At 37.8% G+C, this 26,165-nt stretch overlaps 1 protein-coding gene across 1 annotated transcript in view; it reads left to right on the forward strand.

The window, feature by feature from the left end:
* The window catches only part of cacna1bb (calcium channel, voltage-dependent, N type, alpha 1B subunit, b), an 85,814-nt gene that overhangs the window by 54,625 nt on the left and 5,024 nt on the right, over positions 1 to 26,165 (forward strand). The window contains exons 26-43 of the mRNA XM_084387925.1: positions 794 to 995; positions 2,543 to 2,707; positions 3,820 to 3,930; positions 5,944 to 6,027; positions 7,884 to 8,000; positions 8,943 to 9,008; positions 12,389 to 12,480; positions 12,589 to 12,739; positions 13,876 to 14,003; positions 15,154 to 15,250; positions 17,827 to 17,932; positions 18,278 to 18,385; positions 18,613 to 18,722; positions 19,069 to 19,226; positions 19,329 to 19,458; positions 21,006 to 21,116; positions 22,366 to 22,404; positions 24,096 to 24,351. Of these exons, the coding sequence (XP_084244051.1) occupies positions 794 to 995; positions 2,543 to 2,707; positions 3,820 to 3,930; positions 5,944 to 6,027; positions 7,884 to 8,000; positions 8,943 to 9,008; positions 12,389 to 12,480; positions 12,589 to 12,739; positions 13,876 to 14,003; positions 15,154 to 15,250; positions 17,827 to 17,932; positions 18,278 to 18,385; positions 18,613 to 18,722; positions 19,069 to 19,226; positions 19,329 to 19,458; positions 21,006 to 21,116; positions 22,366 to 22,404; positions 24,096 to 24,351 (2,231 nt within the window). The remainder of the gene's footprint in view (positions 1 to 793; positions 996 to 2,542; positions 2,708 to 3,819; positions 3,931 to 5,943; positions 6,028 to 7,883; positions 8,001 to 8,942; positions 9,009 to 12,388; positions 12,481 to 12,588; positions 12,740 to 13,875; positions 14,004 to 15,153; positions 15,251 to 17,826; positions 17,933 to 18,277; positions 18,386 to 18,612; positions 18,723 to 19,068; positions 19,227 to 19,328; positions 19,459 to 21,005; positions 21,117 to 22,365; positions 22,405 to 24,095; positions 24,352 to 26,165) is intronic.

Raw genomic sequence — 26,165 nt, forward strand, 5'->3', positions numbered from 1 at the left:
CTTTTAATTCCATAGAAAAACACATACTTGGTTGAGAGAAAGAAACTCAAGCGTTGAATCAAGAAAATCCAGAAAGTTCTTTTTTAATAACTTAAATCCCTCTTTAACATTCAAGAGTTGCCTCTAGTACTCTGAGTTTTAATGGACGTGGACATGTTATCTTAACCACTGGATGGTACAGTATATAAACACGTTTTCCCTCTCTGCTGCTTTAAGCTGATATTTTCTGTCTGTTCTACTTTGTAAAAAGTTTTTAAATATATACTTGAATGCTTTTAAATGTGTTCATGTCTTTTTTGTTCGACTTTTTGCCTTTTTATAGAGGGACAATCAAAAAAGGCAGAGGAAGCAAAAGGGATAAAATTCTACAGCAAATAAGCGCTGAAACTAAATATGTATTCAATTTATATTTTGAACTTTTAGTGTTAGTCCGGTTTTGTAATAATCTTAACTATTTGATGCATGAATTATTACATAATTTAAGGAAAAAATCTTAAAGTCACCATGAAATCAAAATTGACCATTCTTATTTTTAATGGAATTTTTCAGTGTTTATTATAAAATATTTATCCATGCACATCATTATTTAAAAAAAATATCTATTTGCGATAGACAAAATCCTTACATTCAAGTCATTTCACGGCAATATAAGTCACAATAGGGAAGAAAATACGACCGCAATTCCCATTTCCTGCAGACTTCTTTTCATTCTTGTAATGCATATGTTCCCTCATTTGAACCTTTCTATGTTTTATGTGAGCATCTTGCTGACATTCTCCCTGTGGTTCTGTAGAGTGCTGAAACATTCTGTAGATGCCACTTTTGAAGACCAAGGTCCCAGTCCGGGTTATCGCATGGAAACCTCCATCTTCTACGTGGTCTACTTTATCGTCTTCCCCTTCTTCTTTGTCAACATCTTTGTGGCTTTGATCATAATCACGTTCCAGGAGCAGGGAGATAAAGCCATGTCAGAGTGCAGCTTGGAAAAGAACGAGGTAGGTCGGGGCAGTTGGAAGCCTGCATAGTCAGTTACAATCAACCATGAACGGATGAGTAGATGGGGGGGGGGGGGGTAAACTGTAGACACAAATCAGTGTTGCTTAAATGGAGTTTCAGTGTATATGCAAATAAGGGCAAAGTCTTGTTTTATAAATGCACGGACAGTTTTGAGATGCCTGGAGGAGAAGCGCTCTTAAGAGAATTCCTCTCACCTGTGTGAGGCCAGCGCGCCTGTCCGTCTACATCTCTACTACCTTGAGTCTTAGCTCTTTTGACAAACACATGCTCACACACACAAAGCACATAACTAAATCCCAGGAGGAACTCTTAGACCAGTCAGGCAGAACTCTTTCAACTGAATTGAAAACTCTGGCTCTGTTCTAAAACATATTAAGCTGCATTGTTGCCTTTTGTCTACTAAGGCAGCATTCAAAAAGTTATTAGTCCTCATAAATAACTGTTCTGAAGCACTCGATATAAGCATAGTTGCTACCTTGCTGAAAAAAAAAAACGCATTTAGCTGGGCATCCAGATGTTCTCCTAGCCCGATTAGCTGAAAAGTGTCCGAAACCTCTTAAAACCAGCCAACAGTCCAGTCTATTCAGCCTAGGAGTCCAGCTAAGACCAGGCTGGTTTAAGATGTTCTTTAGCAGTTGTAGTTACTATATATTTTTTCACGGTTTGTGAAAATATTAAAATTACAATTAGAAAATGTAAAAAAATATTGTGAAATAGTTTTATTTATCATTATGTTTAATATTTTGTTTTATTTTTGTAATCTGTTCTTGTAAAGTCCTAATTTTGTTATAATATAATACTGTTTTGATCTGTTTGCTATTTGCAGTGGTTACTAGTATTTCATAGTGTGTTTTTTAGTGAATTATACTAATAACCAATTAGGGTCAGTTTGACCGGCAAACAGCATAATTATTAATTATATTAAAAACATACTAAATATATTGTCCCAGTTTTTTAATTATTTGATAATTACTAGTGAGCTTTCAATTAAATTTTGACCACTGAAGTAGGAAATGTCCCCTATTTCAGAAATCTGGTCACGTTAATATATATGTTTCTATGGACTACATTTAAGATTTTTTTTTTTTTCAACGGAGCTCATTGCTGTGAATTCTGTGAATGTGTCATTGGAATTTGAACAAAAATCTTAAAAGGCAGGATGATTATGCAGCACTAGGTTTTGGAATGGAGGATTAATCTATTTCTTATTTTTCTCTTTTTTCTGGTTTCTTTATATAGTATTTGTCTCTGATCTGTATCTATATATTCTCTCAGATGAATTATTAGCCTGTGTTTAAATATTTAACGGAGCTCTGTTCAGATTTGTGCTGCTGGTTTGATGTTTGTCTACAAGCACTCATTAGTTGTTTCATTCGTTTGATTTAGAGAGCTCTGGGAATACCAATCCTGTTCTAATAATCAAACATGGAAAGATCAGCGTGATGAGTAGTTTTAAGCTTGTAGATATTCACATCAACATTTTGCTGAGGAACTCTTGATGAGATAAGTGCGCTTTCATCAACAGCGAGCTTGTATCGACTTTGCCATCAACGCCAAACCCCTGACCCGCTACATGCCGCAGGACAAGAAGTCTTACCAGTACAAGATGTGGAAGTTTGTGGTGTCCACTCCGTTTGAGTACTCCATCCTGACCATGATCGCCATCAACACGGTGGTCCTCATGATGAAGGTAAAACTGTTGTCATTTTTAGTCAGTGTCTCACTAGTGTCTCACTTTTATTTACTATCCTTTTTTCCCTAATAAATATTTAGTAATCATCATAAATTAGGTGTCATTCGACAACTCAACTCAAAATCCATCCTGTGAAAACTGTTTTGAGATCGGACATTGCGATACCATGGTTACCAGATTCCTCTCCCTATAGGCGGTGTTGTTTCGCATTTTACAAAATTTACTGCACTATTTTGTAATCAAAAGTTTTTCTAATCTTAAGAAAACACATATTGTTGGAAAGGTCTGAAACTCAAGGTTTCACATTTGGCCACTGTTTTGTGACAGAAATGTATTAATTTATGTCAGTAGAGCACATCAAAATTCAGTGTAGTGTTAGTTTCATCCTGTTTCCCAAATTCTTACAGGAGCCTACATTTTTGTGATATCAACTTCAAAATTGGAGCACAACTTGTTTAGACATATGGCCTAGGTTTCAAGTCTAAATTATTTAGTAAAATATATTTTTTGTATAATATTGAAATGTTTAGTGCAGTATATTTACTAAACATAAACGTATTCTTTGCCCTAGGGCTGTATTCCAAAGCATTCATGAATTACAACCATTTTCAGAATGCATTTTCACCTCTTTACTCAAAGAGTTAACAGGTTAAAGGGAAATTTACTCTCTGGGTTTATCTAGGATGCTTTTTTCTCCATAATAACTCCCTGTGGCCTGTAAGTTATACAGAAGACTTTCTAATTAAATTGAACAAAAGAGGCTATTTAGATTAAATCAGTGCATCCAAACATCCAAGCATAATGTTTTTTTTCCTTTGGGAACGGTCTAGTGCGGCTCAGTTCATCAGTCAATTGTACGTCTGGAAAGCTGCCAACAGGAAGTGCCCTCTTGTGCTTTATCTGTAAGTTAGTGTGTAAAGGCATTGCAAAGGTTGATTGAGGTTCAGCAATGCTAATTATTACATACGAAATGATGTGCGTGAATATTCAGTTATGAATAAGTCATTTCTAATTTTGGAGTCTTGAAAGCCTATTTTACAGGTCTTTTGAATATTTGAGTGAGTGCAGAGTGAGTCGCTATCACTGCGTGTTTTTTTCTTCCTCTGCAGTTCCATGATGCTCCTAAACCGTATGAGGACATGTTAAAGTGGCTGAACATCATCTTCACGGCTCTCTTCACACTGGAGTGTATTCTCAAGGTCATCGCCTTCGGCCCTCTGGTGAGAGTGGAGAGACTCTGATAACACTTACCTTTTATCATTACAGTCAGTGTTTGATACTAAACTTGTATCCCAATCCACATATAACACAATTATGCACAGTATAGTCAGTTTACAAAAATGTCTGGATCCGTTCACACAGCGCGGTTTTCCATGAATGCGGTTGTGATTCCTGAAAATGTACGGGTGTGAGTTCGGTGATATAATGCATTTGTCACTCCCGCAAATACCTACAGTAGTTCTGGCATGAAACTCTATATGACGTAGGCCAGGGATTTAAAGTCTTCTAATTTCATTCATGCCACAATGTTTCTCCTGCTTTCCTCATCAGTCTTGTTGGGAATGTTGAGGCTGTTTCATCCGATTTAATACTCGCTAAACCATCGAGTGATTTGTGGTTTGTAACAGAGAGGTGTCTTTCGAATTGAAACGCTTCCCACTGGTTGTCGCAACGCTGTTTAATATTAGTGTCCGGGACCGGGAGTAAACTCAACTCCGTGCTGGGCGGTGTTGAAACAACTAGTGAAACAACTGAAAACAGCGCTATTTGTTGTTACTGTCCTGACTGACAAAGTGACGGAGTGGTCCGAATGAATCCGAATAGTTTTAGACCTTTATGCAAGCGCGTTTAGAAAGAATCGAACCAAAAGAATGATTCATTCACGAATGATTTGTATCGCTGGTTCAGTCGACATAAATTCGGGACACATAATAACTGCTGAAATATTCGCATGTAAAACGTTTCTCAGGTCAATCGGAGCGAGTATCAAACTATATTAGCCGCACCGCCAGGAAAAGAGAAGGAGGGAGGTTGGTACCGTCAGGCCGGATGGAGATGATTGGCGGGGCGCATTTGGCCCGCGGGCTGCCAGTTGAATAGCCCTGGCGTAGGCTGATAGGTCCTTAAAGGAAATTCTGTGATCATTTATTCACCCTTGAGTTGTTTCAAACCTGTATGAATTTATTTCTTCTGCTGAACAAAAAAGAAGATATTTTGAAGAATGTCGATAACCAAACAGTTGATGGACCCCATTGACTTCCATAGTATTTTTTTTTCCTACTGAGCATTTAGATTAGGCGGAGAGGGCAACTCTTGGGCAGAATAAACTGGTAGGCTAGTTTGACCCAAAGTTGAGAGGAACTGAAAAAAAAGTGAGAGTATGAATGACTGATTTGAATGAAAAAGCGGTGCTCTGTCGGTTGATTGACCAGCCTACAGGGCCGTCAGTAGCGCAAGAACTGTGAAATCAGTGAGAGGCTAATGACGGCCCTGTGGGTGAGAAGAATGTGTAAGTATGAGTGTGGTTGTGTGTACGGTATGAGCAATGCATCATAAATCTCTCTTCAGTGCCGGATGGTCTGACCTGCAGCAGAAGGTCTCATCTCAAGCTCCATTTCCATTTATGAGGCTCATTTATTAAGAAGCTTTTCTGGTGCGTGACGCTTACGTTTACCTCACCTGTTTGGAGCCCGGGGTTGATGAATGGGTCTCGCTCATGTTGTTCTGTCCGCGATCCATGTCTAGCACCAGTCGACTAATCTTTGCGGCGTTCATGAGAGACATGGACCCAAGGCTAAGACACCTGACAGACCGTCCTGCCATGAAAGATCTATTACATGACTCTCCAATGTCTGCATTTTAGGCTGCCTGTTTTTGTGTGCCACATTGTCCTCACTAGAATAGTAAAAGCTTTTAAAATTGACTGGTGTTTTCACAAGTAAAATCAGTCCATACTCATCCTAAATCGATCTAAAAATGCCCAAAGTTGTCTCTAAGGATTAAGAATAAGTGTAGATTTAAAGTGCGGTCATTGTAAATGATGAATTCACAAAATGTAGCTCTGCTGAAAACACATGCCTTTTAACCCAGCATTATAACCGAAATCGAACCTCAAAAGTGACTCATTTTGAATGACAGAAACTCCACATGGCACATAAATAACACTCTTTATGGGAGATTTGTCTAATTCACCTGATTTCATCAGACTTGCATATTTTTCTCAATGTGTGCAGAATTACCTGAAGGAGGCATGGAACATTTTTGACTTCGTTACTGTTCTGGGGAGCATCACAGACATTCTGGTTACTGAGATCAAGGTGAGTCATCAAAGAAACACATCAAAGTTTTTGAGAACCAAAATTCAAAGGTATTTAAAAGTAAAATCATTTTAAATCTCAACACATATATGATAGATGTTATAAATTATGTAGCTATCTTACTGCAGTGGATGTTCCAGATGAGAAACTCTTGAAGCTTAACTTTGTCTCTTTGTGAGCTTTCAGCGTTTATTTTTTGTGTCGTATTTGTGTTGCACTTTTAGTCTGTTTTCCGTTTGTCTTTGGTTAAAATCGTGGGGACAGGGTTCCATTGAAAACCTGGAACTATTAGGAAAATTGGTCAAAAATGGTGAAAAGTCATGGATTTTTTCCTTAATATCTTTTAAAAAAGGTTTTCTCATTCTGCTCAGTCCTAAATATTTTTTAATATTAATTTAGGACTATATATATATATATATATACTCTAAATTGGACTGTATTTACATTTAAATATAGTATATTTCGTGAATCAAAAATGGGCCCATTCAAATTCGCTCCTTGCAACATTTGCACTAGATGATTTCAAATGAATTTGGTTTAGACCTTTGATCTGTTGTAAGACCAAATCATCTGCTGAAGATGACAATCCGGAGATCTCCCCCAATGACTTTTGACAGCCGCGTCTCTGCGTGTAGGAGACGGACTCCGGCCTCTCCTAACGATTTCATTGTGACTCTTATTTTCATGCTAAATCTCTGTTGGCACCTGTCCCCTTCCTTTCCCCAACGGACTGCACAGACGGTAAGTGGCTTCATCGCTCCTGCACTGCTTGTCTTCATCCAAACCTCTCCTCCTGTCAAACATCTTTATGCTAATTTTGAATGCTCACCTTTTTACCTGCTGAGATCAGGCTTGACTATTTTCGAACTTGTTCAATCCAGCACCAGGCTTGGATGTGAAGGGTGGGGGGGGATTTGTAAGGTCTATTCACTGTAGCCATGTTTCCATCCACATATTTGTATGCAAATTTTGGGATATCACATAAAAGACGCTGGAAACACATTACTGAATAAATCCCTTGATGCGCAAAAAAACTCACGTGACTTTGCCTCGGCAGTGGATGTGATTGGATAACTGGATTAACCAGCGGATCAGTTTCATTGCACAGCATCTCAATGTTGTTTTAGTTATTCTGAAAGGCCTGAGCCAAAGTCTGTCATCAAAATGATTTGGTATAATGGCCTCCCAGAACTCTCACATGAGTTACGTTCACAAACACATCTGAGCGCGTTCGTCTGCACTCTCTGAGGCGCAAGACAATTATAATGTAGGATTGTGAAGTGATGATTTTGTTCTCTTGAACATTGCTTTATTTGCAGATGTTTTTGCTATATTGCAATTTTGTGCACACTGTAAGTTAAATTTGCAAAGGTAGATGGAAACATAGCTAATGACGAATAAATGTTCCCTATATTTACCCTCTTTTCCAGAATTAAAAGAGTAGGGATGGGTGGTATATGTATGGGCAATATATAATGTGAAGTCTGTGGTCAATTGTTATGAATCATTTTCCGTTGGTTTGCGTCCATCAAGTTCCAAATAATAAACTGAAAATCTAAAATAAATATATCTTTAATTTGTGAAGTATTGTTAAATTTATTTTGTTACTGTGATATAAGATTTTGGTCATATCGCCCATCCCTAATGGATAAAAGCATGTTCATGCAAGACTATTCATGCATCATAACCAGACTATCAACAACATTGTCCTGCATGAGACTAACTAGTTTTAATACCTTATCAATAACAGATGCTGACACTCTGACTGACTGAGGATGCGTCCTCGTCTCGGGTTCAGATACAGCACCAGTGATGCGGCTCTGATCTTTCTTTCTTTCTTTCTTTCTTGTATCCAGGATAAGAGGATTAATCTGAGTTTCCTGAGACTCTTCCGGGCCGCTCGTCTCATTAAACTCCTCCGGCAGGGCTACACCATTCGCATCCTCCTCTGGACCTTCGTTCAGTCATTTAAGGTCAGACCCTAACCCTTGACTTTACTCTGACAACTTAGACAACATTAATTGTAAACAATAATTCCCATGTTCAAGCTTTATTTTTTATATTACATATACAGTGCAATGCATAAGTTAATACACCCATGCTAAAGTTGACTAAAAAGAGGAATAAAAAATCATATTTTGGAAATTGAACTTAATGCCTTAATTTAAAAAATTAGGAAAAATCCAACCTTTAAGGACACCAATTTTCTTTGTGAATGAATAATGTATCGTAAATAAATAAATGTTCTTCCTTAAAATACATTGAGAGCAATGCAAATCAAACTAGCTTTTAGGCTAACTGAAATAAAACCATGCCAATCTCTAGGTATGGTGAATGCTATGTGATGATGTGGGGCTATTTTAATTCCAAAGGCCAAGGGAACTTTATCAGGATGCATAGTATCCTGGATCCATGAAGTAACTGGCCTTTAAAAATAAAAATCTGCCTGCCTCTATGGGAATTTAACATAGGGGTGTACTAACTTATGCACCATGTATTTTAAGGAAGAACATTTATTTATTTACGATACATTATTCATTCACAAAGAAAATTGGTGTCCTTAAAGGTTGGATTTTTCCTAATTTTTTAAATTAAGGCATTAAGTTCAATTTCCAAAATATGATTTTTTATTCCTCTTTTTAGTCAACTTTAGCATGGGTGTATTAACTTATGCATTGCACTGTATATATATATATATATTCTTATATTATTTCTTATATCATTATTATACATTCAAAGAATATGCCTTTTTAAAACCATTATCTTACATTATCAACACTTTTTATGAACAGATAATAACATTGTATAATAAATTCTTACTATCTTTTCCTGAGTAGATCAGATGCATCAGAATCAGTCTAATCTTGCTTTTAAGATTTCTGTTTGTCTCTAAAACAACTGTATTTTGTCCTCAGGCTCTGCCGTATGTGTGTCTCCTCATTGCAATGCTATTCTTCATTTACGCCATCATCGGGATGCAGGTGAGATCCAGAGAGCTTTAAAAGCCTCTGTTGCTTTCTCATAAACATTATCCTTCATGCAACCTTTCCATCTGAGCCTGTTACACCAGTGGATCTCATCACCAGAGCTTCTACACGCGTCACGCTTCACGTTTAACAGCTTCAACGAGATAAACAGAGTATTGATCTCGGGTTTATTGAGAATGAACCCGGTAAGCAAAGTGATACGTTTAACCATAAGTGTTTTGCATGAGCAGGTGGTGTTTTTCCATATGAAAGCTTCTTTATGAAAAAGAGGCCATTGTTCTAATGTAACGGACTGATCTCTTCTTTAAGTTTGATTGCTCGTTTAAGGACGCACAGGCAATCTCCCAGATTGTGTCGGGAATGATGGCGCCTGCCATCTAGTAGATTAGGACTGCATTGTAAATCAATGCTAATTGTATCCTGTAAGACTGGGGAAATAACATCATCAGTAAGCCATGTAATCAACTGTACGCTTGGAACTCCTACCGCCAACTGTGTGTTCACTTCATCATTCAGCATAAAACGTGCCTTTGAACCAGTTTTTTGCAGCCTTTCTAGTATTTTTATAGGAGGATTTGAATAATAATCCTATTAGATTCATGTTTAAAGTTTAAGCTTTATTTGCACCATGTGACACGCTGCACAGCACAGACAATTTCACATCCTTCATTCTGTGCTTATCTTGTAATGAATATATCTGAGGCAAGACATTTCAAAGTGTTTTAAATCATAAATGTGAAGCTTATATTTTTGCTAAATTAAACTAAATCTTTTTGTTACACTACCATTAAAAAGTTAATAAGATAATTTTTTTTAAAGAAATCAATACTTTTATTCAACAAGTATGTTTTAAATTGATTAAAAAAGTGACAGTAAAGACATTCAAATAAATACTGTTCTTTCTATTCATCAAAGAATATTGAAAAAGTATCACAGTTTCCAGAAAAAATAGTAAAAATAGTACATTTTAAATTATATATATATATATATACAGTGAGGAAAATAAGTATTTGAACACCCTGCTATTTTGCAAGTTCTCCCACTTAGAAATCATGGAGGGGTCTGAAATTGTCATCGTAGGTGCATGTCCACTGTGAGAGACATAATCTAAAAAAAAAAATCCAGAAATCACAATGTATGATTTTTTAACTATTTATTTGTATGATACAGCTGCAAATAAGTATTTGAACACCTGAGAAAATCAATGTTAATATTTGGTACAGTAGCCTTTGTTTGCAATTACAGAGGTCAAACGTTTCCTGTAGTTTTTCACCAGGTTTGCACACATTTTGGCCCACTCCTCCACATAGATCTTCTCTAGATCAGTCAGGTTTCTGGGCTGTCGCTGAGAAACACGGAGTTTGAGCTCCCTCCAAAGATTCTCTATTGGGTTTAGGTCTGGAGACTGGCTAGGCCACGCCAGAACCTTGATATGCTTCTTACATAGCCACTCCTTGGTTATCCTGGCTGTGTGCTTCGGGTCATTGTCATGTTGGAAGACCCAGCCTCGACCCATCTTCAATGCTCTAACTGAGGGGAGGAGGTTGTTCCCCAAAATCTCGCAATACATGGCCCCGGTCATCCTCTCCTTAATACAGTGCAGTCGCCCTGTCCCATGTGCAGAAAAACACCCCAAAGCATGATGCTACCACCCCCATGCTTCACAGTAGGGATGGTGTTCTTGGGATGGTACTCATCATTCTTCTTCCTCCAAACACGTTTAGTGGAATTATGACCAAAAAGTTCTATTTTGGTCTCATCTGACCACATGACTTTCTCCCATGACTCCTCTGGATCATCCAAATGGTCATTGGCAAACTTAAGACAGGCCTTGACATGTGCTGGTTTAAGCAGGGGAACCTTCCGTGCCATGCATGATTTCAAACCATGACGTCTTAGTGTATTACCAACAGTAACCTTGGAAACGGTGGTCCCAGCTCTTTTCAGGTCATTGACCAGCTCCTCCCGTGTAGTTCTGGGCTGATTTCTCACCTTTCTTAGGATCATTGAGACCCCACGAGGTGAGATCTTGCATGGAGCCCCAGTCCGAGGGAGATTGACAGTCATGTTTAGCTTCTTCCATTTTCTAATGATTGCTCAAACAGTGGACCTTTTTTCACCAAGCTGCTTGGCAATTTCCCCGTAGCCCTTTCCAGCCTTGTGGAGCTAGGTGTACAATTTTGTCTCTAGTGTCTTTGGACAGCTCTTTGGTCTTGGCCATGTTAGTAGTTGGATTCTTACTGATTGTATGGGGTGGACAGGTGTCTTTATACAGCTAACGACCTCAAACAGGTGCATCTAATTTAGGATAATAAATGGAGTGGAGGTGGACATTTTAAAGGCAGACTAACAGGTCTTTGAGGGTCAGAATTCTAGCTGATAGACAGGTGTTCAAATACTTATTTGCAGCTGTATCATACAAATAAATAGTTAAAAAATCATATATTGTGATTTCTGGATTTTTTTTTTTAGATTATGTCTCTCACAGTGGACATGCACCTACGATGACAATTTCAGACCCCTCCATGATTTCCAAGTAGGAGAACTTGCAAAATAGCAGGGTGTTCAAATACTTATTTTCCTCACTGTATATATAAAAAAGAAAACCGATTTTAAATTGTAATATTATTTCACAATATGACTGTTTTAACAGGAAAGTTTTGAACAGTCATGTGCATTAATACTTGAACATAAATGTGTTATTTTAGTTGTCAATTCGTATTTGCAAATTTTGCACTAGGTGTGTGAACGTATTTCCTGTGTAAATTCTCCCTCTGTGCTATCCTTGCACATATTGTGCAAAAATGTACAGGGTTTACATTGTCATGAAAAGACATTTGGACATAACTTGGCACAAAATGTTTCAGAAAAGTCAGTTATTTTAGAAATAATCGAAAGCACACTCTTAGCAGTGGGTTTGATGTGCATTCTTGATGGCAGAAATGTGTATAAATATATTACTTTTATTATACAATTTTGTGCATATGCCTAAAAGATGATCCAACCTTAGTCACTGGATGTACTTTCATAATGTATGCGGATGACAGATTATTGTGATTTGGTTGACTGTCTGTCAGTGCATTACAACTCTGTAGATTTGAGTGAGTCAGTGTGTTTATTTACGTGTCTGCTGTCTGACATAAAGTCATACAATTCATAAGCATGAGTCACAGTTTGCACAATATGTGTATGTGGCCTTGTTAATACTGCAGATGCTTACTGTAACATGCCTTCCAGGCAGTCTGAATTATTGACACTCCCTGCAGGTATTTTCATGAAGCTCCAATAGGAAAGTGCACACATTGTGCTTTGTTTTTTTTCCGTTGTAATTCATCCAAAATTAGAATTCTGATGTGCTTTTCTCTCTGTGTCAGGTGTTTGGTAACATCAAGTTGACAGAAGAGTCGGCTATCAATCATCATAATAACTTCCAAACCTTTTTTCAGGCCCTCATGTTGTTGTTCAGGTAAAGCGATCGTTTGATCTCTGTTCAGTCTTCCTAAAATATCAACTCTCACAGCTTTTGCAATGTAGTGCAAGTGAAGCCAAAGTTTGTGTGCATGTATGTTTACAGGAGTGCTACAGGGGAAGGTTGGCATGATATAATGCTGGCTTGTTTGAGTGAAAGGCTATGTGAAGATGGGTCTGGCTACAGTGGAAAGGAGTGTGGCAGTGATTTCGCTTACTTCTACTTTGTCTCTTTCATCTTCCTTTGTTCTTTCCTGGTTAGTGGAGCACATCTCACATTCAAACAGATGTACATGAAAAAAAAAAAAAAAAAAACACAAGTTATTTATCTCTCTAAGCTGCTCTTTTAAATACAATGAAAGTGAATGGTGACCATGGCTGTTAAGTGAGGTTTTCAGCAGATAAAGACTTACATTTGCTCTGTTTCTCATACATACTTTAAGGCTTCAGAGCACTTGAAATTAAGCGCAAAAGTAATGTTGACCAATTGAATTATGCTTTTGAGGTTCTTTTTTTGGAACTTGACAAGCCCTGGTCCCCATCCAATTTCATTGTATAAAAAAGAGCAGCTCAGACATTTTGCTAAACTTCTCCTTTAATGTTCCACAGGGAAATAATGTCTTGAGTTTGGAATGACATTTTGTTTTTGGTTAAACTATCCCTTTCAGCAGTCTTCCATGATCTTACTTGGACATAACATCCTAATCCATACAGATATCTACCAAGTGGCTAAAAATAGATAGTTTGTTCATTCAACACTATCGTTCCAAAGGTCAATGTAAAGGATAAAAGAAAGACGCATCAAATTGATCAAAAGTGACAGTAAAGAAATGTTCTATTTCAAATAAATGCTGTTCTTTTACACTTTCTATTCATCAAAGAATCTTGGAAGGCAATGTATTACAATTTCCATAAAAACATTAAGCAGCACAACTGTTTTCAACTGAAATTAAGAAAAAAAAATATTTCTTAGGCAGCAAATCAGCATATTAGAATAATTTCTGTATTGCTGCTGAAAACTCAGTTTTGCCATCACAGGAATAAATTACATTTTAAAGTGTAATAAAATAAAAATCGAATAGAATATTTTACAATATTACTGTATTTTTAAACAAATAAGCAGCCTTGGTGAGCATAAATGACTTTTTTCAAAAACAAAAATCTAACCAACCCCCAACCTTTTGATCGGTAATGTGTGTGCACAAACAAAGCACTTACAGTACTCAAAACATAAAAACGCCTAGAGTGCATTAGATTTAATCAGTGCCAACTTCCTTTATGTCTACCCAACACTCGAATATTAAAACAAAATCTGTTGTCTTGTTTTGCATAATTCTGATTGAGATTTCACCTTCTATTTTTCATAATCCTTCCTCTATCCCACAACCACCAGATGCTGAATCTGTTTGTCGCTGTCATCATGGATAACTTTGAGTACCTGACACGTGACGCTTCTATTCTCGGGCCTCATCACCTCGACGAGTTCATCCGCGTCTGGGCTGAGTACGACCCTGCCGCCTGGTGCGTATCTCTCCTCCACTGTGACACCTCAGTTAGTGCCACTTTAAAAGAATGTGACAGCTAAAGTCTAAGTGATTGAAAGATGCTGGCTTAAGAGAGTCTGCCACAGGTGTCTGATTTACTCATGGCCTCAAGTCACATGAATCCCATTTTACTGTGCGACCATGGCTAACATCAAATCCTCAAGCTTTGTCAATGCTGAGGAATGCAAATCTTTGCACACCATCCACTTTTTAGTCTTGAGCAGAACGGATTTAAATCCTATCCTCTCTGTCAGTGTAATCCATTCTAACTGAGCTGAGCATAGTTATCTCAATAAGCATGACGTCTTTGGATACATGTATTGACGGAATATGGAAAGAAATGTATTAAAATGTGTCTTTTTAATCCATATCTGTTTTTTGCAGTGGAAGGATACGCTATATGGATATGTACAATTTGTTGCGCATAATCTCACCCCCCCTCGGTTTAGGAAAGAAGTGCCCTAATAGGGTGGCATACAAGGTTTGAAAACCTACACACCTCTCCTCTAGAGGGCGGTGCTGTAAAAACAAATGTCCGTAAAATGCCTGATGTCTGATGGGATTATACTCCCCCCCTCTTCCCTTACTAATTGTAATATGGGTAACCATGGTAACCAGGAAACAAAGCCAAATGCTAAGTCCCTCATCCCAAACTAATCCCATATGTTCACAATGCACATTTCTATCTGGCTTGTTGTAAATATCGATATACTAGAGCAGCTTTTATTTGCTCGGTTAATACTGTGCTTAAAATTAGGCCAAATATTAGCTTTGCTCCTGAGTATCTGATTGGTTATCCGTGGTTGCGTCCTAGCATGCAAGGACGGAAGCTCCAGACTGAAGCCCCTCAGCCCAAACCCATCATGCCATGTTCTTCATCCCTGGATCACCGACAGCCTGTAGCTACAAAAGCAGCTGTAGCTACGTGATCCATCCGTCCTTCCGAGACAGGATGGCATCGGATACCCTTGACCTTCCTTCAGAATCCTTAATAACAATGTTTTTTTTTGTTCCTTTTCCTTTCTTTCTTTCATTCACATCACATTTCCTTCATGTACTCCACTACCTCTTCCCTCTCCTTTTCTTGTCTGTGTGACTTTTGAACTCTGGGTGTCGCCCCTGTGAAGTGGACGCATGTCCTACCTCGATATGTACAAGATGTTTCGCCACATGTCCCCTCCGCTAGGTTTGGGAAAGAAATGTCCTCCACGAATCGCCTACAAGGTAGATCCCGTCCCCCTGACCTTTCTCTGGCTCCTCTTCTGTCCTCTCATTGGCTGATGTGGCTGTCAGTCAGTGTTCTAATTGTGGAAGTGTTTTCTCGTGTGTGTTTCGTGGTGTGCTTTTTTGCTTCTTTTGATCTTACTGATGTTCTCAAATTTCTAGATTTACGGGCTGTTTACACGACACCGTTTTCAACTAAAAACGTAAAACTTTTCATGCATTTTGGTCGTTCGTTTACACGACAACGGCGTTTTGGGTACCTGAAAATGCTAACTTTTGAAAACAGGTTTCAAAGTGCACGTTTTTGAAAACGGTCTCCGTGTAAACAGCAAATACGCGAATCTCTGAAGACGATGACGTCATGCACATGCGTATTACGTGTTCAGTCGATAGTGTTTCATCGCCATCTAATGGCCTGGCAGCAGAATACAGGGTTTTAGACACAATAGTTCTTTCCCAAAACATTGTGAAAGAAGTCTCTGATACTCACTAAGGTTGTAACGTTTCTTAGAAGGCAGAATACGGGTAGTGTGTGTCTTGAGCATGCCCTTAAAATGCTGTCCTGATTGGCAGCTTAATAGATTTTGAAACAGAACAAATGCAGACGGTAGAATAAATACACAGAAAGCACTGAATGTCCTGAGGCATCTGCAGCTATACTAAAATTGTTGCATCGTGTAAGAGAAATTAAAGAATAGTGTGGGGTGGGGATGAGAAAATCTGAAAAATCAAAACGTCACTGGTACAGGGCTGCCTGTTTTAGTCGCAGGCCGTTGTGCCACTTTGAGAGCTGCCTCCGAGTCAATAAGTTTACACACCCTGTTCCAGCTGTCTGAATGGGTAACGTTCAAGACACGCGTCCGTGGCTGTCTGCTGAGCTACTCTCTGAGGCCACACAGTCTGCGTGATGTTGAGACGTTCTCCAGCGAGCTCTAAATAGAACAAGCCCCCCCACCCCCCACATCAGAGCACTGAATCAACAGGGAGGAAAGAGCGAAAGCTTGCTGTAGATGTGCTCAGTGGAGCGTCCTTTCTTCCTTTCTCTTTTTTTATTGGTAGTTGTTGTGGAAACATGTCTTCACTGGCCTACGCTCTCTAATGAAGGCAGAGTGTTGTCCCTGTGCATGATTTTACGCTGTTACACACTACACCACAGAAACAATTCTTTGTTTATTTTGCATCTGTTTTCTTTTCAACTCTGTTTTCAATTACCAACTGGGTGTGTTAATGTGTGAAGCGTTTGCTCTGATTTCAGCTTGAGTGATGTGTTTGTGTGATGGGTGCTGTTCGTGGCTCTTGGTTTTGGTTGGTCAGCATGCATCTTTTCTCTGGTCATCATCGATGACTCTGTGAAAACACAAGAAAAGCAGCCCATTAACACCTCATGTTTCAGTGCACATTAACAAATGCATTCTCGACGTGGACAGTAGTCGAAGCTGCCCGCGTAGAGACCTCAGACACAAAGTACTAAAGTAGTTTGATTTTGACAAATTCTGTCAAGAACAAATTCCGGTCATGTTTTACCCCAAAATCAAAAAAAAAGTAAATAATAATTTGAGAAGCTGAAGTGCATTGTGTCTTTATTTTCATGACAATCAAGCACAAACACGTCCCTCTAATATATATTACAAAAATTATATTGACATTATTAAGTTTTGATACATCTTGTTACTGTTTGTTCTAGCTGAATTTATTTCAATTTTGTGGTTTTAGTTTAAAAATAAATGTTGTGTATTGGCAGGATGAGTTATTGAGTCTTAATTTTGTTTTTAAAAGACTTAATTATTATATGCCAAATATATATATATATATATATATATATATATATATATATATATATATGTATTTATTTGGTTGTTTATTGCTTTTGATTTGGGGTGAAATATGTATTCCATGTGAAAAATAGAATACTATATAATTACGTGCAGACGTATACATTGATTTCAGTGTGTTTATATGAACAAAAAGCTGATATCTAAAATCTAAAATTTTAACAGTGATTTTAAAATCGTTCCCGTTTTTTTTTTTTTTTTTTTGATGTTGAAGTCCAAATACTGTTAAATGTGTTCAATTGCAAAGTGGAATTGGAGCAATGGACCAAAAAAATCTATTTGCGCAGTTTTTGCTTAAACCTTTTTTTTTTTTTTAAACCACATAACTCAAGGTGTTAACATGATATTACACATCATCAGGTTATTAAGCATAATCAGTGTATTGGTCGTGCATGTAACCGCACTTACTGAGAAACGTGTAAACCTCCACAGTGAAACAGCTTTACTCTCTGCCACCTGGAGAAATGCAGCAAAACATCCTCCATCTCCAACATCACTCATTCACTCCACAGCACCTGCATGAAATATACACACTCTCTTCTTCCTATCATCATTTAAATGTCCTGATGAGACAATTTGTGTGCTGAGATGAGCGTTCGAAAATGACAATTGACGAAAGAGAAATTACATAGCCCAAGTCGTTACTCTCCCTCAGCATGCAAACTCCTCCTGACGTGTGTTATTTCTGTATCCCCCAGTCATGTGTAATATTAATCACACACTATCTGTGTTTGGACTCCACAGCGGTTGGTGAGGATGAACATGCCCATAGCTGAAGACAACACGGTTCACTTTACCTCCACTTTAATGGCTCTCATTCGGACCGCCCTGGAGATTAAACTGGCTTCAGGTGAGTGTCCGGCAGGGCACTACAATATGTCAAAAACTGTCCATCTACTCCACCAGTCACTGCTTTGTTTCATCAGCCTAATTTAATTTAACACTCCACCGTCTTTAAAAACATTACAAATTAATTGAATGATGATTTCCTCTCTGACTTTGACTTTTATTCAGCCTTTTATTTGGTGCAAAATATGATAAAAAAAAAAAAGATAACACCCATTAACAGCCCAACAAAAGAAGTCTCACTGGGGATATTAAGGTCTGCAGGAATTAGTAAGGTTATGAACAACTCTGTTTGATTCTGTTAACATTATTGCATCTCCCAGACTTGCTTTCTTATTGTTTTTTCCAGGAGTTCTGGCTCAGAGACTTTGTGATGCTGAGTTAAGGAAGGAAATAAATAAAATTTGGCCTAACTTGTCTTCAAAAACAGTGGACCTGCTGGTGACACCTCACAAACGTAAGCCCTGCATGTAGAAAAAAAAATGACGATTTCTGTTTGAAAAGCAATTAGCATTTATATGGAATCTTAATTAACTGCTTATGGAAGTTTGATTTTTCATTTTGAAATAATATTAATGCCATTTTCCGCCTGAGTGATTCAGCCTGGTTTTGCCTGTGACTTCTGAGTTTTTGGTGCCACCTAGTGGACATATGATACCCCATGTCCTTTTCACTCTCTCTTAGATAATGAACTGACCGTAGGGAAGGTCTATGCAGCTCTGATGATTTTCGACTACTATAAGCAGAACCGAGCCAAGAGACTCCAACAGCAGCAGGCTGCACCAGGCACACAGGTAGAGCATCTTCATGAGGGATCTACAAACAACTGAATATACCACTACAGATTTAGTCTTGCGTAACCAGACCAGTACTTTCATCTTCCACGAGGGGGTTGGCGTGGCAGAACGTTAAAGAACGTGACACACGTCTCCCAGAAATCCTGTAGAATTTAACCAATCAGATGGTGACCTGCAGAATTATTATTAAAATTAGAAAAAGTATGTTAGATGTAGATTAAAGCCACACTTTATTATTAATTCGATTATTAGTATTCATAGTTCCTCAAAGAGAAATTCTTAATAATTGATTAATGTGGTCCTTATTAAACTCATCTTTGTGTATATTGTGTTTTCTCCTCAGAGTAAAGTCGGAGTTCTCTTCAGACCGATGCTTCCTCTCACACACTTACACGATCAGGATCCAATGCTGCCAAAATCCCCAACCCCTTCTCAATTAGATACCACACCACAGCCAGAGGCCCCGCCCACATCCTTTCACCTGACCAATGGGGATGCAGTGTGAGTGTTCTGCCATTCTGGTCTTCGTAACATTATACTTTCCTTTTGAGAATGTGTTTTGTGTTTATTATTTTTGAGTTGATCTTTTTTTGTGTATCACAGACAAAGCCAGAGCAGTGGCACGAAAAAGTTTCCTTCAGGGGGCATACCTCAGGAAGTCGCACAGGAAGCAAACAGAAGGCCTGTCCAACGTGGCCAATCAGAAGACGTGCCAAACACGTACAGATCTCAGGTGATTTATTGCAGAATAATCAGTCCTATTTAAGTTAGGCGTGTCAGACATTTACAGCCATTTAGTTAAACCCTAGTTTCTGTGGCCTTCTTTAAATTAAATGAGTACAAACTGCCACATCCACCAGAAACTTTTCAAAACACAATGTTTGTCCATTTGTACCATTAGTAACTGCTGTAACTTCTTTTCACTGTCCAATCCTTTGTTAAAAATAAGTTTGCTTAATTGCATTGAATGTATACTTGTAGTGTACTTCAAATCTATTATATATTATAGTATAGTATAGTTTATAAGCATAGTATATAAGTATATATATATAAAAAAATAAAAAAAACTGTACTTGCAGATAATATAATATTACTGAAATAAAAGGCAACTTAAATGTACTTAAAGTAACACTCCACCATTTTTTTCATATTAAACTATGTTATTCCCTTAACTAAGACATTCATTAGGTTCCAAACAGAGATGAAGTTAGAAGCGACCAAACACCTCCACGTTTTCCCTATTTAAATACAGTTACACGAGTAGTTACACGACCAAGTATGGTGACACAAAATAAAACGTGGTGCTTTTCTAAGCGGGTAAAAAGCCATACATTATAGTTATCCTTTTTACCCGCTTAGAAAAGCGCCACGTTTTATTTTGTGTCACCATACTTGGTCGTGTAACTACTCGTGTAACTGTATTTAAATAGGGAAAACGTGGAGGTGTTTGGTCGCTTCTAACTTCATCTCTGTTTGGTCCCTAATGAATGAACTGGGCTAAGCTAAGTGCTATCAATGTGTCGCCGCGCGCCAGAGCGATTGAGTGCATGCACTGAGACGAGAGAGGTATGTATCAACTCGTCTTAGTTAAGGGAATAACATAGTTTAATATGAAAAAACGGTGGAGTGTTCCTTTAAAGAGAGTATACTTTTATGACTGTTTCTAAGTACACTTTCTAGTGCACTTTGTAATATCAAATTATAAGTTTGACCATAAAGTACATTTTGAATCACTATGTTTTAATAATCTTTTGTCCTGTTTTAAAGAAGTACACTTTTTGTGCTGACTAACATACTAAAGCACATTTAAAGTATTTGATTATAAATGTAACTGTTTTCAATATTACATTAAAAGCTAATATATTTTAAATGTACTAAATTACACTAAAAACTTCACCATTACAAATGTGTAATTATAAATATATTTAAATACATGGGACACAATAGAAAGTGCATTAACGTATATATTAGGTTCCATAAATGCTTGTCAGTATATTCGGCAGACGGCAGTACACTAACCATATTTCAAAGACAATGGAAGTAATTATGAAATTAGATATAAAGATGTATTAAAGCCCTATGTAAGTGGGTCAAAGCACTCTAAAGTTCAATTGCATGTAAATTTAAAATGTATACTTGCGTGCAAACCACACATTTTGCACTTAAGTATATTATTTAAATAATATGTACACTTTTTATGTGTATACTTAAGTGTACTTCTTTTTCACGTAGGTTTTTTATTAATGCATTTGTTTTTATCTGGCTCTACATATGTTGCAGGAATTAGTTGAGATGAGTGACTTGGAGAATGACTCGGATGCGGGCGGGTATCCTGTGCTGGAGGGTCACGGCAGAGCTGCCTCCATGCCCAGACTCAACGCTGGCTTTCAGGTGATCATCTCCTATCTGTAGTGGCCATATGAGGTCATTCTGGTGGGAGTTGGGAGTTGAATATAACTGCCGTACAGCCTTTGTTTCTTATTCTCACAAAATTAATTCCTGCAAAGAAAGAGGCAGCTGGAGGATGACTGCAGGAAGATGGAGTGAATGGGCAGCTGTATGAAAGAATGGATGAATGGAGGTAATGGGGAGGGTGTATTAATGAATGCAGAGAGGAGGTGAAGAATTCAAGCAAATGAATTGGTGGAAGTCAGAAGAGGTTAATTTATACACCACTCTATACTGAGAGACACATTTATTATCTTCAGTTCAGTTGAGTGTGTGTGTGTGTGTGTGTGTGTGTGTGTGTGTGTGTGTGTGTGTGTGTGTGTGTGTGTGTGTGTGTGTGTGTGTGTGTCTGTGAGAGAGAGAGTAAAGGAGAGGAAGAGGGACAATGCCAAATCTACATACTGTATATTTATATACCAAACTATATTGGAGTATTTAGATTTTTATCTTATATCTGTTGTAATTTAATCTTTGAATTTATTTTAAATTATATTTATATCATATAGATTTCTAGGATTCTTATTTTAGTATTGTAGTATTAATTAATATTTTAAATTTGAATACATTTGAAATATAAGTTTTTAATATTATTTTTTAATGTTTTTATTTTAATTTTAGTATGTTTTAGTAAAAACTTCAGCTTCAACTTATTTTCTGTTAGTTGCCACGGCAAAATTTCTTATTGAAGTTTTTCATCTAATATTTATAATGTATTGTATGCCAGTTTTATTCCAATTAATGAAAACAGTTTAATAGCTTTAGTTAACAGTAATAACACATATGTAATTTTGTTTTACATGTTTCATATGAATTTTTTTCCTCATTAACTACTGTAGTGTAATTATTTTGTTGCTTTTTAACTGTAATTTATTTGTGTACATACATTTTTTTTTGAATATTTTTTTTGTTTTGTTATTTTTGCCACATCGCTAAAGAACTCAAACAGTGTCAAGCATCCTTGTAATAATGTCTTGTCTTCAGTCTTGTCCTGTCTTGTCCTGTCTTGTCTATCTCTTCTTTCTCTCCACCATCCCTACTTTTCATAAACATCATCCAGTCTTCTTTACTCTGTCCCTCTCTTCTGCTCTCTTTCCTCCTCTCCTGTCTCACTCTGTTGCTGTGTCCATGAGTGCCACAGCTGTGTACCCTGCTCTCCTCACCTATGTGTCCTCTTCCTCTTCCCGTCCAACAGCGGAGCCACTTACGCCACACCGCCGGAACGTATCTAGCAGTATGTACAAGTGTTCCACCTGCAATCGCTCTCTCTTTCTTTCTCTCTCTCTCTGCCAGCCACTCCATTTCTATGTTGGCTTGTGTGTGCTTTGTCCATTCCAGCTCTTTTAGAGTCTACACTCTTTTAGCAAGCCAATAAACTTGTACAGGCACACTTCATATTAGCCTGGTGAGGTAAACGCAAAACTAGCATGCACTAGAAATTATATATATATATATAGTAGTTAATCACTGTGGGCAACTAATTTTACAAGTAATGGATTAGATTAGTTTTGTTACAGCAATATGAAAAGCAAAGAATAAAATGCAGTGCTTATTTTATCTTGGATGTTGTGAGGTGCTAACTGTAAGTATGTGTGTGTTTCATTTTGTGGGTTGTGTATCATTTTTATTTTGTATTAGTGCAGTCATCTCTTCACATATCTTTCAGCTGTATAAATCGCGTACACTACTGTTCAAAATGTTGGGGTCGGTAAGATTTTTTTATGTTTTTGAAAGAACTCTCAGCTCACCAAGGCTGCATTTATTTGATAAAAAAAACTGTAATATTGTGGATTATTAAAAATAAATAAATAATAATAATCTTAATATATTTAAAAATGTAATTTATTCCTGTGATTGCAAAACTGAATTTTCAGCAGCCATTAGCATCAGTGTCACATGATCCTTCAGAAATCGTTCTAATAAGCTGATTTGGTGCTCAAAAAACATTTCTTATTATTATCAATGTTGCTTTTTTTTTTGGAAACTTGAAAAAGTTGGCTATTCTTTGATGAATAGATAGTCAAATGAACAGCATTTATTTAAAATAGAAATCTTTTGTAATATTATAAATGTCTTAACTCTCACTCAGACTCTTTGATCTATTTAATTTGTCCTTGCAAAATCATAGTATTAATTTCTTAAAAATAATACTGACCTCAAGCTTTTGAACGGTAGTTGGATTGGGAGGGACTAAATGATTTTACTGTGAAAACCTTAAAAACTTCCATAGTCTGTGGTTTTTATTCATAAAAGTTTATGCTATCTAATTCAAACCAATGATTGAGGTATTTTCAAGCTGTTTCAAGCTATGTGGAGAGGGGATGCACTGCTTCTTGGAGTTTCTGAAATCATATGCCACTGGGCGGCACTAGTGAGTGTTTGTAGAAGACTCACTACTACAAAAGTAGAAATTCCAGTCATCAAGCAGTGGTCATGGATTCTCCAAAGAGTCTGGCCTAAATGACCTTTAGGCCAATTTTACATTTAATTTACATTTTTTCGAGACAGTAAATACACTGTATACATAGATTATGTAGTGATTAACAGCAACAGTTATCCAAGAAAAGCGCCAGTGACTCTTCATTGATCAGTGACCGCTGCTTGGCTGTGGATAGTTCACGCAGCAACTATTCCAGCCGTCCAGTCCGTGTGTATAAGAGACGACTCGATGACAGCATTCAAACAGCCGAGTGTTTGCATCGACCGTGACGGTGTTCCACTGCTCTCCGATGCGTGCGTGGGTCCGCAGGAACGGGCTCTTCAGTGGAAGTGTGTTTTCATGCTCAGCTGGTGTTGTGCGTCTGTTGTGACAGGTCTAGTGGTCTGAAACTCTTGTCATTCTAGTACCGTGCTAGATATGTGTCCTCTCCTTTATCTCCTTTCTACGTCGTTCACATGTTAACTCGCTTTATTTCTGCCACACAGCCTATCGCAGACGTGAGTCCCATGCGGCGGTCCACGTCCTCGTTGACTCCTCAGAGAGGGGTGCGAGAGGTCAGTCTGAGTGAATATGACCTGAAGAGACCACAGATGGTCTCAGGCCAGACCCTCGCTCAGGAGAGAGAGAGGGAGCGAGCCCATCATCATCATCACCATCATCATCACCGCTGCCAACGACGCAAAGACAAGAAGCACAAATCACTGGATCGAGCCATTAGCGAGGAGCAGCCACCGCCTACAGGTGGGCTTCATTTTCCTCTCATTCTTTCATGCTCTTCGGCATATCCATGTGAGAAAATAGTGAATATCATACAGCACAAAAATATCATAGAGTCTTGATATGGCCTCTTTTGATTTCAGCCAGTAAGCAACCACCTTGAACAGTGGATCTTAACCTTTTTGACTCCTCACTGTCTAACGCGATATTCTCATTCGAATTTAAATAGGCAAATGTGTAAGAGTCTGTAACTGGATCATAATTGCTGTGATTATCATGTTATATGTTTGGGAAGACTTTAAAATATGTTTTGAGTAGACTTTACAAAGTGCTCGACTCTCGCATTGTCAATACAAGGTCTTGACCAAGAATTGATGCACCTCTTGAAAAAAAATAACATCACGACATTTATTTCCATCAAGAGGTGCATCAATTAATGGTCAAGTTCTTGTATTGACAATGCAAGAGTCCAGCACTCTGTGAAGTCTATTCAGGCACATCCCAAAGACTTTCAATGAATTTAAGGTCTGGACTCAGAGGTGCCAGTTCATGTGTGAAAATTACCCGTTTAATCTTTGAAGGTTGAAATGCAGCAAATTTCGCCTTCTGTACCCAAAGCTGAATGTCTTTTCATATGTAACGCATCAGCCATGGTCTCACAGCAGCTAAACACCGTCTGACTCAGCCTACTACAGTAGCTGCGCCCCAAACTCACAATATTGGTTGAGCTGGTAAGAGATGGACAGATCGGAGTGGACCACTCTCAATGTTTAATGGTGCCTGGGAGGCTCAATGTTTACACTTTTGTGGGAGATAAACCCATGAATGGCACACTAATAGTAGTCAATGAACAATAAACTTTTAACATAAAAGTTTTACATACTTCACCTTTAAATACGTTCCTAGCAGACACATAGCATTGCGTTAAAATCTGCTCAGCAACTTCAGCACAGCAACTTTTATATTTAATATATATATATACAGTACTGTGCAAAAGTCTTAGGCATGTTAATACCCCCCCCCCTTTCTTCATGTAATCACAGACGGACTCAATGATGGTGAGATCAGATCATACCGGCTGTTGTCAGACTCCTTGTGCATACACAAATCTCACTGGATTATTACAATTAATGGCAAAAAGAATGTTTGGAAATGTAAACTGATATTTCCTACTGACACACTACAGCAAAAGATATAAATAACTGACTTAAAACCATTTTTTTTTGTGGGGGGGATTAACATGCCTAAGACTTTTGCACAGTACTGTATATATATACAAATGTGTTTTGTTGCTATGCTATTTTTTAAATAAGATTTGACATTTACATTATAGAGATCTGTAAAATCTTTACTAGTAGAAAATCCCAGCTTCTTTTGCTTAGCACAGTGATGTAAATTCTTTTAAGGATTATTGTGATCAGGTTATCGAGGAAAATACTCTTTATTGCTCTCCAAAGCGCTTTGGTCTGGGATTTACTTTGTCAGCTTCTTTATTTGACTGAGAGTGAGGCTTACAAACCATTGCTAGAAAATGTGCTTTTGAATTTTTCTTCTGATTTTTGTTTCTTGGCCAGTTTGTAGTGCGACCGGGAAAGTCAGTCATCGAGAGAAAGCAGCTCTTGGTTCCTCAATAGAAGAGCGCTCTCAGGATGCCAAAATTAACCACATCTTATTTTTTTACTACAAGACTCCTACTCTTTCTTTCTCTGCTCCTCTTATTCTGTTCTTAGAAACACTGGAACGTAAACATGTTTCTCAGCTGGAGTCTGGCTCTGCTCTTAATAGATCAGTCAGCTTTGACTGAGTTGAAACAGGGCAATACATCAGTCCACTGAAAG

The sequence above is a fragment of the Rutilus rutilus genome (assembly GCF_951802725.1).
Source record: "Rutilus rutilus genome assembly, chromosome: 18".
Taxonomy (NCBI): domain Eukaryota; kingdom Metazoa; phylum Chordata; class Actinopteri; order Cypriniformes; family Leuciscidae; genus Rutilus; species Rutilus rutilus.